We start from the raw sequence: 17,682 nt of genomic DNA on the forward strand, positions 1-17,682 counted from the left end.
ACCCATGCAAACATTTGATCTATATGTGAGTGATAAACCCCCTCAATACTCTGCAGAAATAATCTACAGAATGTAAATGTATTAACTAAGAAGTCAATTGCAATGAATAACCCGTTAATAAATCTGGTTAAAGGTATACCTGACTGTACACTGTATGAATTATAATCCTATCACAGTAATGCTTTATTTTTCAAGTCTGTCCCCATAAAATAAAGTGTATCAACCATCAATATGTAGACATTTTGGCTTGTTGTTGTAACATACAGAATATTAAACAATAACTGAAAATGAATCATTAGGCAGGCCATTGTTACACAGAACAGGTATCATGACTAAATCAATTGATAATAATACTTCAAATATAGACACAGACTGTTAAAGCTTTGGTGCATAACTTTTTGATATTAATGAACGTCTGTTACATTCAAGCCATTGCCAAATGAGTTGCTACAAAGCTAATTAAGACTATCAGCTCCACACAACTCTCTCTGTATTTCTCAGTATGGATATGTTCAGAAGATTGTGTTTCTGTATTGTATTGTATTTCTCCTTGGCTACTAGCAACTGCGTGGAGGAGGGGTTAGGGCGCGTGCGCGATCACAGAAGGCTGTATCATGGGGACGTGCCGACAGTGTTGTTGTCATTACTTAGAATTCCTCATTGGGGAGACAGAAACTACGCACTGTAGCTTAATCAACAACAGATAATGTCAATCATTGTTCATCTTAATCAGCAAAGAAATTATTGAATTGGTATTTTCACATCAAATTGTGAATAAATAATAAATATATATGGCTCTGTTGTTTTGTGGCATATAAGCAAACACTTTAATTGTATTTTTCCAAGGACTGATTGTCACTTTAATATTATGAGTATGGAAGATTCCTTGGATGGTCTGTGTTACTAAGCCATAAGTGTTGGCAGTAGTTAAAATGTTTAATACTGCATGACAATGTAGTATTAAATGCTCGAACATAAATTTGCTGATGGACAACATAAGAGAAATCGTTATCATCAACTTAATATATATATATATATATATATATATAAATATGCTGATTAAAATGGTACAACAAAATTTATATTTATAATACCTCAACCTTTCCCAGAAACTCATACAACCTAGTCAGCCTAAAGTGAACAGTGGCCCTTTGGCTCTGAGCAGAGGAGTTGCATATTCCAATATATAGTATGCAATATAAAATATTGTTTAAACAAAAAAGAATATTAGTAATGTGTTGTACATGGATTACATGTTTTTTTTTATAGTGGTACACCAGATCTAACCTGGTAGTTTCCAATACAACACAGGCATTTAACAATAATATTGTAACATTTAATTGTGACTTGTTTATTTTCCACTGTGTTTCTCTTTGCTTAACCACCTTGTGATGACTTATTTCAGACATACCATGGTTTTGTTAGGTCTACTGTGTGTATATACAGTACACCCACTCCTAAACAGTGGTCAGTGACTTTGTTCACATCCACAAAATATTCCTGCTTACATAGCTACAATAACTCTCTGATGTCCTCCCAGCTCTCTGCTAATGTTATGCCACCTGGCTGTAATTATTACTTGATGAATTAGAGTTATTCAAGTAATGATAACCTTAAATTAGAATGTGCTACGTAAATGCGTGATTTCACCATGAAACTATCCTCAACACTCCAATAACTTCCACTAAAACTACTCCCGTTCAATAGGAAGTACCAGTTTATAAGTGGCATTAAAGTGCTCATATTATGCTAATTTTCAGCTTCATGATTGTATTTAGAGGTTATATCAGAATAGGTTTACATGGTTTAATTTTCAAAAAACATCATCCTTTTGTTGTACTACACAGCTCCTCTTTTCACCCTGTGTTGAGCTCTCCGTTTTAGCTACCGAGTGAGGCATCACACTTCTATTCCATCTTTGTTGGGAGTCGCACATGCGCAGTGGCTAGGTAAGGACTACTACCCCGTCAGAAGTATGAGGGCGTGCCACGCGAGCATTATAACGTGTGTTACAAAGTGACGCACGTTTGTCACAGAAGTAAAGGCTGTTTGGAGCAATTTGTGAACAGTGTTTTCTGTTGGAGATGGTAAGTCCCTTTGGGCTTTTTCACTTTGTAAACCTATAACGTGCACAACAAAAAGATATATAACACAATAAAGGAAAAAAGCCAAAAAGCATAATATGAGCACTTTAACATTATGCTTTTAAAACAGTGTTATACGCTGAGGCAGGTTTTTATAGTACACTTGCTTTTGAAAGTGTATTCTTATTCAATTACTCAGTAACTCATCACAATCATTGTTGAAATTTGTCTACCACTAGCTTGAAATTCAACACAGCTAAGCTTCTAAACATGTTCAAACAGTGAGTTAGGAGGGATTACACATTATGAAATCAGGGAGTCTATCTAAATCTACTAAATATAATCCTATATGGTATATACCATTATCATACTCAATGCTCTATCATTAGGATAGATGAGCCAATGTAAAATTAAGTACAATAGTAATGAGGACTGTGGGAACATAAATGTAAATATTGTAACATAAATTAATAGTTCAGCAAGTATCAGTGAAGGCCATGTCAAAAGGAATCTTTCAACCATTCATTCATTAATTGCAGGTAGGAAATACACTATGGAATAACACTCTTTGCAAAATTGCAATGAACCTTTTTAAAACTATTAGGTTGTGGTTATGTTTTACAAATGCTATAAACTCCTATGATTGTCTAATATACACCTGATGTGTTGTATAAAACGGCAGGCACTGAGACCCACAGAAAACAGATAAAAACAGATATGAACAGATCGATAAACAGACTGATAGAAATAGAGCCACTCTCCCAGGACATGGCAGAGGGAGAATCAGCCAAGCGCTTTACATTCCTGCCTGGGCCCTTCTCACCCACCACCACGTCACTCTGTAAAATAGTAAGGCAGCTGTTGGCATCCATCAACTTAAAGTGCATCTCTAAACATATCCAGTCCACCACCCACCCACCCATATCCACACAGACACACGCACGCACGCACGCACGCACGCACGCACGCACGCACACAAATAGTTTTTGTGTGGATTGTTTTGTAAAAAAAAAAAAAAAAAGTAGCAAAATTCAACAAAAGTTCCTTCATTGCAAAAACATGCATGCTTACTTGAAGCTGAACATAGTTTGTCACTGTAATAAACACATAATGCAGCAGATGACAGCAGAAAGACATTGATTGACTAAATAATGAAGGCCCCAGGGAATAGTGCAAATACAGTGCACTACAACTCAAAATTGGCTTTCTGATAACCACAACCTGCAAATGTGTTCTAAATATTGTAATTGTAATAAGTATAAGTGGCCGATCTGATGGTAGTTTAATAGAATGAAAGCATGGCATATTACCAACTTTGGCAATAATTACATTTCCATTACTAATCTACACTGTAAAGGCTCTCTCTGTTCTTCTGGTTGATCATTTAAATTGGGAAAAATTCTCTTCAACTCAGCTGGATGACGCACAAACCTTTTATTGCACCCTTTCAAAACTCCCAAATTTGCTGAACAGTTGGATGAAAATGGACAAAAAGACAGACAAGCACGCACATTGCAGGCATTTATAGGTAGTATAGATGCCAGTCCTCACTCACATTCAATCAACTCTTCCAGTTATTTCTAAGCATAGTTGGGACTCCCATTTCCAACCAGCAGCTTTCACTGCACTCTAAGTGGAGTCACAAATCATCATTGCCAGTTCAATCAAGTCAAGTCAAATCATTCAGTCCATCCAGAGAGAGAGGGGGGTGGGGGTGGGGTGGTTTCATATTTCTCTCTCTCTCTGCTTTTCCCCTCTCTCTCTTCCATGTGTTTCCCCCACTTCTTCTCCACCTTCATGCGTCTATTTTCAGTCCTCCGTTTTGCCCGTGTCTGCCGTTCTGCGGGGCGCCATTTTTGGCCATTTGGTTGATGGAGCATTAGCGACTTGGGCAACTAGTTTGAATGAGTCCCCTGCAGCGTCAGAAGAGTTGAGGATTAGGGATAGATGTCACACAGTATATTACGTAAACAGTAACATAATTCTTTAGATTAAAAGACCTGGATTGTAAAATAAATAAGAAACTCCTATGCAGTTGTCTCATGTGCACAGCTATACAGTAGGTAAGAGATGGAGATGAAAGTGCTGCAAACATGAAAATGGTTTAAAAAAACGAAATTCTCACATTATTTACCTCAACTACAGAGAGAAACAGGCTTATATTAAAGGGAGGCCTTGTACTTAGTCAGTTAACTAAATCCCTCCCCAAAAGAGCAATTGTCCAATTATATCTTCTCTATATCTTACTACCGTAACTAGGTATGGCCTGCCAAGCTTTGGATTTCTCTGCATGTTGAAGTGATGTGCATGGGGCTATAGTAAGAGCAATACTCAGCAGTCTTTTTTTCTGTTCTTTCCAAAACCAAACATACAAGAGCAAAAGGGTAAGGGTGTTTATACACTCATTTGCTCTGGTCCGAATCAGTTGATGAGTTTGTAAATTTGGAGCATTTTCCCCTTGTTCGGTTTCATTTCACACAGAGAAAAATCCATAAACCAAAATGCCACTACAAACCACGCAAGAACATTCACTCCTCTTATTGGCCAGATGTGTCGGGGCGGGAGCAAGAAAGTCAGGCTGTTCTCATGAACAATTGTTCATGCATTGTATTCAACGTATTTATTGCTGTATACACAACATTGACTGCTGCTGTATAAGAAAGCTGTGGACTGTGTAGGGAGGTGGTCAAGCTGGATAAGTGAGTGGTTAAATCCAAACCATAATCTTTTTCCTAAACTTAACTGTTGTCGCTGCATGACACTCACTTTTTGTTGGCTGAACTCAACTGCCACAGGCCCTGAAAGGACCATCATTTCGCGGTGCCCTGTACCTGGTTCAAAGTAACTTTTGTCGATTAAACTCAACTACCAACTGCCGCTGATACGCCCGACATCTCACAGAGCTCTGTTTTTGTACACTATCATACAATTCCATTCATGAGAATGCGTTGAGAAAGTACATACAGAAAGAAGGTCCTTTGTTCTGGACTAGTGCATATTTCTTGCATCTCCATCTCCAGTTCATTTCATTTAAATATTTTTTCAGACATTGTTTTGTAAGCAGCGTTACTACATCTGCTCTGATCACCAAGACTTCGCTCTGCTCTGGCAACGTCTGTCTCCAACTTTAGTGAAGGCGAGCTTGACCGCAGTCTATTTTTGTGAGAGAAACATTGCAAGCTTCTACAGTTTTGCTGCTCCGCCGAATCACAGATTGCAAAGCACACCTGACTACAAGAGCCGTTTAGCTCAGACTTGCAGAATACACATTGTTGGGCCGGTTCAAGGTCGGATCACGTTCTGACCACAAACGAACGGCACTAGAGTTCGTCTGAAAGCGTACTCAGACCACCTCTTCAAGGAGGTCTTGGTACGCTTGTTTAGTCCGCTTTTGGTGCACATCCAAGTGTGATTGCTGCATTCACGTCTGCCTTAGTCTGGATCAACAACTGTCAGTGTTGGGAAGGATACTTTCAAAACGTATTTTGTTACAGAGTACAGAATACATGCCCAAAAATGTAATTTGTAACGTATTCCGTTACGTTACTCAATCTGAGTAACGTATTCTGAATACTTGGATTACTTCCACATTGAATTGCATTTTATAAGTAGGAATGCGGCCATCACATACAGCAGTGTTTCTCAAATGGGGGTACGTGTACCCCTAGGGGTACTTTGGAGGACTGCAGGGGGTACGTGAGATATTTAACAAATTGTTTAATAGTTACATGGCTGTTGTCCAGAACATTGTTCCTCTTTATGTAGACTTTTTTCCTACCAAAAATGTGACATTTGTGTTGTGTACCCCTAGGGGTACTTTGGAGGACTGCAGGGGGTACGTGAGATATTTAACAAATTGTTTAATAGTTACATGGCTGCTGTCCAGAACATTGTTTCTCTTTATGTAGACTTTTTTCCTACCAAAAATGTGACATTTGTGTTGCCTTCCTTCTACTGTTTTTCGCTTTTTTCGAAGTTATGTCACTGTTTTTGAAGGTTTTTTCCGAGTATTTTCAACCTATTCTTGCCTTTGGCTACTGCCTTCCTTCTTTCTACCATCTTTTTTCAAAGGTTTTGTCTTCTTTTTTTTTTTCTTCTTTTTTTTACAGTTTTTGTTTCCTTTTCTCATTAGCATTTAAATGTTTTTTCAGTTACAAGGCTGTTGTTTAGTAAATCTATCGCTAACAGCGCTGTACTGTTCCTCTTATATAGACCTTTTTTCTACCAAAAATGATTAGCGCTGGTCAGGGGGTACTTGGCTTAAAGAAACAATTCAAAAGGGGTACATTATTGAAAAAAGTTTGAGAACCACTGACATACAGCTTACTAAACAGGCCTATTCTGGTGTGTTCTTCTGTTCCAACTGGCTAAATGTGTACCTAAACAAGCAGATAGATTTTTGTATTTGTAGTCCCGAACTGCATACTACAAAAATCTAACCACAGTCTAAGCTACCATGAGCTAATTTTAGCTAACGTTAGCTAACATGTCAAACGGGGCTAGTCTTTCAACGGCTCTTGGGCTAGTAAATCAGCATGTAGGAGAATGTAAAGTTGCACGTCAACTATAAAATAGCAAGGTGACCAGTAAAACTACAGCAGACGACTACCCTTGGCTAAAAATAACTTACTTTAAGATGCTTCTTCAGGTTGGAGTAATTTGGACGCTGAAAGGAAGTTGGTTGCTGGCAAGCAGAAGTTGCACTGCAGTGCACAGTTATATTTCGTTCTCGCTTCTCTTTCTTTAATGTGAAATGCTGTTTTAATTTCCAAGATAGAAACGCATTCCTGCCCTGGCTCTGTTGTGCCGGTTCCGGCTCCATCTTTACCTCTATCAGTGATCACGCAAATAGCAAATTTTTTCGTTTTCATATTGGGGCTTCTGGGAAATGCATGGAGTTGCGAGAGTGAAACAGAAAAGTATCGTCATGTAATCCATTGATTTCAACAATGTAACTAAAATAATAAATTGTAACTGTAACGGAATACAGTTACTCATAATTTGTATTCTGAATACGTAACGCCGGTACATGTATTCCGTTACTCCCCAACACTTACAACAGTTCACTTACTCGGATCGTTTTGGGAACAACAATAAACTTGAAGTTACACGCTGAAAATGGCAGTTTTTGAAGAAAATTTGGATCTTGCAATGGTTCTTTTGGGGAATGATTTAGAAAGTGTCATGGTTGTGGTTTTCAGTTATTATATTTCCTGTTTTATTTTGTTAGCTCATGCCCTGTGTTTGATTGGTTCCGTTTGATTACTTCCTGCTTCACTGTTATTTGTTCTGTTTTATTATCCTATATTCATCCTGTATGTTTCGCATGGTTTTCTTCCTTGGATTATTTTGTAGTGTTTAGTTTAATATGTCTTGGTATAGCTTTGTTTCTTGTTTGAATCTGATTAGTAATGTATTTCAATGGGAAGCATATTTTGTGATCACAGAACTATTACGGTAGCGAATAGTATTGATGAGGCGAAAATCCGCACAGGGAGGTTAGTCAGGTTGGTGGATGGGTCACACAACACAAGACTTTCACCCCGGAGATCGGGGATCGTGTCCTGCGTGTTGCAGTTCCTTTTCACGTTATTCTCTTTCTAACCACAACCGTCCCGTTGTTGTCGGTGTCTCCTGCGTGTGACAGTTCCTTTCCCCGTTCTTTTTTTCCTAACCACAACCGTCCAGTCGTTGTGGCCAGCGTGTGGCGTTTCATGCCCCAGTTGTTGCGGGCCACAGAGACTGCGGATCGTGTCCCTGTGCCCGTGGATCATGTCCCGCATGTGGTGGTCCGTCCCGTTGTTGTCGCCGGCGTGTGGCGTTTCATTTCCCCGTTGTTGCGTCCCCCAGAGCAGCCCAGTGTCATGGCAGTTTGTGAAATGGTCACGTTCGAAAATCATGACCTGTACACGAAATAAATGAGAAAATTGTGACCTGTACACAAATCAAGAAATCAAAATAACGTGACCATTTCACGAACTGGCGTGAGACCGGGTTGGGTGTAGCCAGACCTTACTCCACAGCGCTGTGGAGATAGGCATGGCAATGCGAGACTACACCTGCCCAAACGAACCCCACCAAAGGGAAAAAACTAACTAGTGCGATTCAACCAAACTAAATAAGGAAAGCCCCCTAAGAAATGGATTCAACAAAATAATTAGTCTGTTAATCTGTTCTAACGTAAACTGCAAATATCAGCATGTTAAATAGCTTACTATTCATCAGTCAAGCATTACGTCAAATGCCAAGAGTTAAAATATCATAACGTTTGTGTGATTACGGGTATGCTAAAATCCCCTTTCACAACTAACACATGCAGTGTGTAATATTTCTCCATTGTATCGAGACCAAACAGATCAGTTAGCCTTAAACCTTTTCTCAAAGCCTTTTCTCTTGTGACATTAAAAGTGAAACACACTATTAGAAATTATAAAGTATGTAAGCAAAGCAGTCAAACAGTGAAATAACAGATTTTAAATTATTCATATCATACTAATGATACACTAACTAGATAGACTTAGTGAAGGGTCAAATAATACTGAAATAAAAATAACTGACATTTATTAAGAATGATCTTGACATCTTAGAGAGGAATGAGAAGAATGAAGTTATTCTAAGATCTCTTTTCTCTTCTTTCCTTCGTAAAACTGAAACAAATAAAAAGTACTATACTTTTGTTACAAACTGTTCTCAAAATACAGCCCAATGAATTTTCATTGCTTGTAAATAGCCACATGCTACAACAGGAAGCTACAATAGCTGCTTTGACATGAGAAATACTTTCAAAATACAAAATTTTAAAAATACAAAATGGCCCACATACACAGAACTAGGCTATCTTTAGCTCAGATGTTGTGGACAAAGCCAGTGAACGAGTTCTGCTTAAGCTGCCTACACATGATCAGCAGTAAAACCCTAAGATAGGACGCAGAGCAGAGTGCAAACACTTCAAAGGCAAAGCGCATCATCAGTTCTTCTGGCTACCTCACATGTACATCTGTTATCTCATTGGTTGCACTTTGAAAGGTCAGCAGCAACAAGGTCAAAGTTGAAATATTTGAACTTTGAGCCCAGTGCTCAGTGGCAATTTCGAGCGGTGTGCCAAACCAGGGGTAGTGCTTCATCTTAGTTGTCTCTACCACTCTCCTCATAGGAAAACAATGGCACAGTCAGCGCAGATCGATTTTACCGCTGCTCAGTTAAAATAAGCGGTGCTTAATGTGGACACATTTTCCTATACTGCTAAAAGAATGTGGCCCAAACCCCCAAATGTGGTCTGAGTGATCAGATCTCAGTGCATACTCAATGCATCCTGGGTGCATTTACACCTAAGCAGTCCACTTGTGATCGAATCTCTCAGGGCGGATTACTAGGTCTAAACAAGACCAGAGTGCCAGAGCAGCAGGGATGAGATATAAAGCTGGCAATTTACCAGCAAAGGCTTTGCAAATGAATAAGCATCAGTGGTTATTATATCTCTCAGACAGGGAAGTCATTGAATACAATAGCAAGTGTTTTTATCAGCAAAAATTAAATGGCCTGAAATGGAGGCAGCAGCATGTTAATATACAGAGACATATAGACTAGGGGTGTAAGAACAAAATCGATACACTTGAGTATTGCAAGATTTTATTTAGCAATACTATATCGATTTTCAAAAACACAATATCGATTTTTTTTTTGTTTTTTGTTTTTTTTAGTTTCCGTGCAAAGATATTCATGTAAGACAGTGGTTCACGTTTATGTTGTGTTTAAACCCCCTACTGCTAGATGGCTATGCTGACTAAGAACCTGTGAACCACAATCCCAAACTGGCAGTTTGATTTTCTGTGTACTGAATTGTTTACCTAAAGTAAACTTCGTTGACTTTTATGCGTATCATGTCTTTTTTTAAATATTAGTTTTTCTAAAATTATACTTTAAGAAAATCCCAATATATCGCCTTACACACAGTAACGAAATATATTGCAATATATTGAATAGTGACCCATGTATATGTACCGTATCGCCAGATTCTTGCCAATACACAGCCCTAACATAGACACTGCCAATTCCGAACTGAAAGGAAAACTGCTTCAACAATTCTATTTTTACAGCCCAAAGGCTAGTGTTTAGGCTTTTTTATTTAAAGCATATCTTATCATATTTTAGTAAGAAGCTCTGCTAAGACTTCTTTAACAGAAATACTGTTTTTTATTCAGACATTATTTCCTGTCATTTCTGTTATTAACCATCAATGAAAGTTAACACTTGCTGCACAGATTTTTTTATATTAAAAAAAGGACACTGTAAAAACCTAAAGTTGCATGTCTTTCCCATTAGACCACACTGTAATGTACAGAGACTTACCAATTCCCCTCAAGAGCAAGCAGTTGGTGCGACAGCGGCGAGGAAAGATTTTCTTTTAACAGGCAGAAACCGCCGACAGAACCTGGCTCTAACTTAATACATACATACATTCGAAAAAAGAATAGCTAAAAAGTTCAATCATGCACTTGATTTTAATATTTTTTTAATTATGCTCATGACCCTGTGCCGTTTATACTAAGTAACCACCAACACAGTCTTAGTTATGACAAGCAGATACTTTTTAGGAACTTAACAGTTCATACACATTCTTACCTGATTTCAGATTTGGTCAGGTGAGGAAATGGACAAAAATTATTGCTAGACCTACGTTCAACAGCATCACTAGAGCCACCAAGATAGAGTTCGGGCCCTGTGAAAACACAAGACAAGTATCTTTTGTATTATGTGTTCTGAATGTATTCCTGCTACTATTTCTATTGGAATCCTTTGGAATTATTTGGAAAATCTGGGCTTGAATTCGATCAATGGTTTAAAATTTAACATGCGCAAGTTTTGGTTTCCGTAGCGGCCACTGTACTTTCAGGCACTTGTTGTGTTGCAGCCATGGAGCACAGTCAGCGGCGCTTTATTTTACGTTGAAAAAGCCCGGTAAAACTGTAAATCACCATATAAAAAAAACAACAGATTAAACAAAAATCTTTAAAATTGGTCCAGTATTAAGTGTGATCGGCCAGCGAGAACCGAGATGCAATGTAACCTGATGGGGCAATTGTGCACCCTCCATTTTTGTCAACTAAAAGTGATTGTTTTTGCCACTGACAGGCTCAGATTGTTATTAAAAGTGTCTAACAACATTATTGATTGCACAAGGTGACTTCTTGTCCAAAGATAGCAGTGTGGAGTGTGGAACGTAAGTCAGCTAAAAGACCGGTAGTTTGTTGTTTTGGAGTACAGAAATTATAGGCTTGTGTTATCTAAAAGATTTTCAGTGCTGTGGCTCAAAATTTAGGCTAAATGATTTCAACAATGTGGATGAGGTCACTTTACTTTGATGACCACCTGCATTCATTTGAGCCAGAGTATATGGATGAAGAGAGAGGTAGCAGGTGGAGAAGGGTGAAGCAGTAGCTGGATGCTGCGATGCTCGGGATATTGGTTGCGCTTCCGTGGGTGCTGTGTCCCTATCTGCCCAAAGAATATGTTGTCAGGAGTGGGACCTGTTGCTGCAAGATATTGGTGATCTTGATGTGTCCAGTGATATACCTCGGACACAATACTGTGTCACCACGTAAGAGGATTTCCCCCATCTAATCAACAGGGCTGTGCTAGAAAAATGAGCAAATACGAACCATTGTTTTTATTAAAAAATGTTTAGATAAAACGAAACCATGGATGTATTATAGCCTATTTACCGCACAAAACACTCTGAGGGCTGGCTGCCTCTCTCTCTCTCTCTCTCTCTCTCACTCACTCTTTGCCCATATACTCTGGCTTAAATAAATACGGGCAGCCATCAAATTATAATAAACTCATCCACATTGTCATTGTGTTTTTGGACAAGATGTCACCTTGTGAGATCGATAATGTTGTCAGACACTTTTAATAACAATCTGAGCCTGTCGGTGGCAAAATCAGTAACTTTTAGTGGACAAAAGGGGGTGCACAATTGCCCCATTAGGTGAAATTGCAGCTCCGTTCGCGCCGGCTGGTCACTGCGATCTCGCTCAATACTCAACCAATTTCAAAGATTTTTGTTCACATCAGTCTATTAGTCACAAATGCATGGGGAAGTTACCCTTTAAGTGTATATATGATCCCCATAAGCAGCTGTTTGCAACAGATAAGCTTTTATAAACTCAGTCTACTAACCCAATCAAACAAAGTTGCTCAATGGCTGGTAAACATAGTCTAGCATCTAGAAACAACCTATATTGTAGGTAAATAGAATAGTTTAGCACAAAACACAATGTGATGTTTGAAAAGATAAGAGTGGACTGTGTATTTCTACTGTTCAGAAAGAGCATCTGAGTGGTGTCTTTCTCTAGATAAATGATCTAGCTGATTGCATCATGTTATATTTTTTTAGCAAATTGCACATCAATGCACTCAAAACTGCAAGTTAGAATCAAAATCAAACATGTAATGGTAACTTTATCTAACTTACCAATTCCTCCTCTACAATTTCAGGGGCTATTTCCACACTAGCTTTCTTGGTTTCTGCTAGGCTCTTTGGTTTGGTTGATTCCTGCCGTTTTGGCTTGGGAGGTTCTGGTGCTTTGGTGTCCTCTTTAGATGGGACTGGTGAAGGGCTAGGGGCTGGCAGGGATTTTAGTGCTGGTGTCCAAATCTGTTTGGCAGGTGGCGGCAAGCGTGCAAGGCTTAATGGGTGAAGGTCATCCTCCCCACCAGTTGGTTCCTCAGGTGGCGGAATCTTGACATCTGCCTTGACATAGTAACCGTGATACTGGGAGTGAATCTGCCCATTGCTGGGGTAACTGCTGACTGTCATGGTAACAGCTGGTTTGACTGCTGGAGGGTCCTCCTGTTGCCTCACTTCCTGTCTGAGAGAAAGTTTTGATGCTGTTTTTGATATGCCTGCCGAGAAGAAGAAAGGAAAAGAGAAATAGTTAACCAAAGAACCAGCACATACAGTATATTGGTTGGGGATGGTTGTGGCAAAGAAGGTAGAGCTAGGTGTGTGTGTGTGTGTGTGTGTGTGTGTGTGTGTGTGTGTGTGTGTGTGTGTGTGTCCATTGCATCCAAAACCATTGCATTTTTACACTTTCTGTTTCATTTTATAATGCAAACCAGAGCAACAGGAAAGAACAAACAGCCAGATGTTTCACTTAATAATATCCACACTAACAAAGTGACAGTGAGCAAAGTAACAATTACCTGATAATGAAGTGACTATTCCGCACTTTTATAGATGCCTGGTTTCTGAGTCAGTTACTCTCTTACTAATTACACTGCTGGTTGCTGCAGTAATCACAGTTGACCACCATTTGGGGTTTGTGAGTGCTCCTTTGTACAAAGTATTACTGGAGTTTAACATTATAAATAGGCCGGAAGGGGTAACCATAGTCCAATCCTTGCTGCTTGATGGAATTGATCGTTGGGAAACAATTTGGTGGGTACTCAGGTTTGTGTGACACCTATTGTTTTGAGTGAAAAACCTTGTGAAATCCAACACCTTGGCTTTTGCAGAAAGAACACACCTAGGTGTTCAAGGCCTGTGTGGTGGCCTGTGTGGGAAATGGCGTCTTCTTGATCGTTGTGCAAATGAGCTGTGGGCTGTTATGACTCAAATTGTGTTGCCTGAGAGTCCTGTGTTTAGCCTATGAAACATGGTATCAATATCAGTGCGCGGGTCTTCAAACTTTGTGTTGACCAATTAGTGCCAGTGTTCACAATGATATTTAACCTGTCACTGGTTCATTCTGTCATACCCATGTGCTTCAAGAAATCCATGTGTTGACCAACTAGCGCCAACTAGCGCCAGTCAACCACCCTCCCAACCAATAATCGAGGGTCAGACCTGGGCACTGCATACTGACTCAGTGGTGAGAAAGGCAAGACAGAGACTGTTTCACACCTAAGGAAAATTCCGGGTATCCCCTTAAATACTAAGCAATTTCTACTCCTGCATCATCGAGAGCATCCTGACAGGGAACATTACTGCCCGAAACAGCACCTTACAGGACCGCAAGACCCTGCAGACAGTGGTTTGATCTCCTAATCACATAATAGGGAGTGCCTATTATAGGCAAAGTAAAATAAATTGGGCAGTTCCCAGACTAAATGATATGTCCACCAGGTGTGTGAAAAAGGCTAGGAGAATCATAAACCACCCAGGTAACAGCCTTATCTCTGATGAGGTTATATCCCCCCCCCCACCACACACACATACACACACACACACACACACACACACACACACACACACACACACACACACACACACACACACACACACATACACACACATTGTATGATGAATCATGCACAAGTGGAAGCAGTTAAAGGAGCTAATAGGATTACATTTCACTGGAATGCGATACGATTTCATGTGACAAATAAAAATTGATTGATTAATGTGTTTGTAGTGTGAAAGGGCTACACTTAAGATTTCATTGTCAATGACAAATAAATTAACCTTGTAACCTTGATGACTATTAATTGTGGATTAATGACTTTTCATTACAAAACATGCTGGTCAGTTAAAAAATAACCCAAGTTGTATACCTGCTGTCACAGATTCAGCTGTTAGGGTTTTGTTCTCTTTCCCAGGAGTGACGGCAGCATCAACTTTACTGTTAAAAAAGGTCTTTTTAACAACAGTGGGTGAAGGAGTGGGGCTGGGACCTGGGCTCTGAGATGGAGACTGGTTGGGTGTTGTGCCTTTCCGGTAGAAATGAGGGCTCCCTGATGAAGACTTCTCCTTTTTCTCCTCCACAGGAACCTCCTTTACCTCTACTGGCTCATTATACTTCTGCCGTATGTAGTCAGGGCCTGAAATAACATAAAAGTTATAAAAGCTTGTATGCAAACAGAAAAATTACTAAAGCAAACAGGGTAATAGCCCATTGCACAGGAAAATTGTGTGCACACAACTGCGGTAAGTACAGTTGGTCAAAGTTGAATTGGAAAGTATTTTATGTCTGTAAATAGTTCACCTGCATTATCACTTCCAAATACTTATTTTCCACCATAATTTGCAAATAAATTCATTAAAAATCCTACAATGTGATTTTCTGGATTTTTTGTGTACCTATGATGAAAATTACAGGCCTCTCTCATCTTTTTAATTGGGAGAACTTGCACAATTGGTGGCTGACTAAATACTTTTTTGCCCCACTGTATGTTTGGGTATCTGCAGAATTATTTACCTGTCTGATCATCTAACTGTTCATGTTTCTTGACGTGCTGAACTTAAATCGTATCATTACTGACAGGGTTGATGGCCAAAACTATTAAATAAGACCCATTTTGTATACACTGGAATTTTCCTTGAAGACATTTTTTTGGGAACGATTATTCAGTCGATGAGTGCAAGGACAATAGTCACTGTCTCATCCTGCTGCGTATTGACTGTTCAAGAAGAAAGAGCAAGCTTATCTGTCCTCTCTGTCATGGCAATGCCGGTAAAGCGGTTGCAAGTGTGGTTACACTTTTTAAAACTCCATGCAGACACCATTCGCTACAATATAATATAATGGTGAGGCGAAAGCGGTCGCGGTGTGGTTACACTTCCTCTGAGACAGGCAGGGACAACATGTTCTCTATGCCCTGGTGACTGACCGACAAGCAGGAGATTTTAGGCACGACAGTGTTCTCTATGCCCTGCTGACAGACTGAGGCTGGAGGTTGTAAGGCAAGGCAACTTTATTTCTATAGCACATTTCAACCCAACACATTCTCACTCCCATCTCGTAAAATACGGACGTTTGGTCAGGTGCCTTTGTCGTTGTTATTGACGCTAAAAGCGTCAATAACAGGACGGTTAAAGACACACACGGGACACAAACCCTGGTCTCCTGGGTGAAAGTCTGTGTTTGACCCATCCACCACCGCGACCAACTTCCCTGCGCGGAATTTCCCCCTTACATACTACTCGCTAAACCCCGTGTAGCTGCTGCTCTCCCCGGTACGTTCTACAAACACGCTGAAGGGTGCTTTTTTCGTCGCTTCAGACGATGACAGCCACTGTCCAAATGTCCGTATTTTACGAGTTCTGAGTGAGAACGGGTTGTTCAACCACAAGTCAATTTAAAGTGCTTCACATAAAACATTAAAGAGCCATTATGGAGATTGAAAATAACAAAAGGCTAAAATAGAATAAGATACAAATCCAAGAATAAAAGTTGCAATGTAATAAATAAATAATTATTTGATTTTATAGGTCGTAGGGACGGTTTGGGATGGGAGAGTGTGATGTGTGGAGTGGGAAATGTTCTAAATAAATAACAAAATGTTCTAAGTAAATAGGATAAATAGGTTTGGAATTACTTTTACAACTGAAATAAATGTTTTGTTGGAACAGAATTTCAGGTACCGGTAAAATTGTGAACGGTATCCAACCCTATGCACCATGTTTTTTTCTGTAAGTCGGGACTGCTGTTATTGATATTTTTAGGACTATAACCGCTGCTTTAATCAACATTTATTCAAAAGATGTTATCATGGTTTTTATTTCCTCCTTTTAATGTTAAGTTAGTATTATTATCAGGGAAGCTGTATTGCTCTGTTGTTTATTGATCTTTTTAAAACTATAACGCCACAGTAATCAACATTTATTCACGAGTTATTATGGTTCATTCCACTTTAAATTGCTGCCGCCTGCCTGTCAACCGAGCAATCTGAATCATATACAGTACATACTATAAATACATAAAACAGTATTTTTTATTAACTTTATTGTATACATCCTCACATACAATGTGTGACAAATACATGAAGTGTATGTATATTATGTATTTTTTCTTTCTGACTTGCTGATCGGTAATTACTACGTCACTTCCTGAGAATCCCGGTGGGTTGGGAACACGTTACCATGGTGCATAACTTACTGGAAAAACTGAGCAACTGTCCCCACGGTTGCTGGTGTCAAAATCACTCAATAAATATGAACATTGAATGAATGACCTCATTGCATTGTGGGATATAAGCTATGAATGCGCTCTGCATCTCTTTGTTTTGTCTTACAGCATAGTTATATTTCACTGGTAATAAGACTGAAATAATATTAAAATAAAGAAATAAAAAAACGTAATAACATCTAGTCAATAAATGTTGATTAAAGCAGCGGTTATAGTGGTAAAAATACCAATAACAGCAAAGTGATACAGCTTCTCTGATGCAATCCCAACTGACGTGGTGCAGCCACTAAACATGCTTCCAATTGAAATACATTTCTTTAAAAAACGTGCCAAGTATCACATAAAAAACGGGGAAAACCGTGTCAGTGTGCAGGAATCAATAGATTCAATTTCGTGACTATTTCACAGACTGCCATGAGACTGGGTTGCCTCATTTTGCTAATCCACAACCTATCTAACATCGATTCTGCCATATTTTGGTTAGTCAGCAGCGATACTAGCAGAAGTGGTAGCAATCGCAATGCACGTCCATGAATGTGGGGGGCGGAGCTTCTGAAGGGGGGGATTGTATTTGTTTGACACTAAAGTTCAATATCAACAATCTTTATGCAGCATCGCTTACTGCACCTTTAACTGTTGTTCTTAAAACAATTCAAATCACTTTGCAGTTACTCAATTCAGAATGAGAA

The 17,682-nt window shown here is 39.2% G+C and overlaps 1 protein-coding gene across 1 annotated transcript in view; it reads right to left on the reverse strand.

The window, feature by feature from the left end:
* Window positions 1-10,722: 10,722 nt before the first annotated feature.
* LOC144526514 (junctophilin-1-like) overlaps window positions 10,723-17,682 on the reverse strand; it is an 88,801-nt gene continuing 81,841 nt past the window's right edge. The window contains exons 4-6 of the mRNA XM_078264036.1: window positions 14,640-14,906; window positions 12,559-12,989; window positions 10,723-10,803 (exon numbers count right to left, since the gene is read on the reverse strand). Of these exons, the coding sequence (XP_078120162.1) occupies window positions 10,723-10,803; window positions 12,559-12,989; window positions 14,640-14,906 (779 nt within the window). The remainder of the gene's footprint in view (window positions 10,804-12,558; window positions 12,990-14,639; window positions 14,907-17,682) is intronic.

This window comes from Sander vitreus, chromosome 12 (assembly GCF_031162955.1).
Source record: "Sander vitreus isolate 19-12246 chromosome 12, sanVit1, whole genome shotgun sequence".
In the NCBI taxonomy this organism is placed as follows: domain Eukaryota; kingdom Metazoa; phylum Chordata; class Actinopteri; order Perciformes; family Percidae; genus Sander; species Sander vitreus.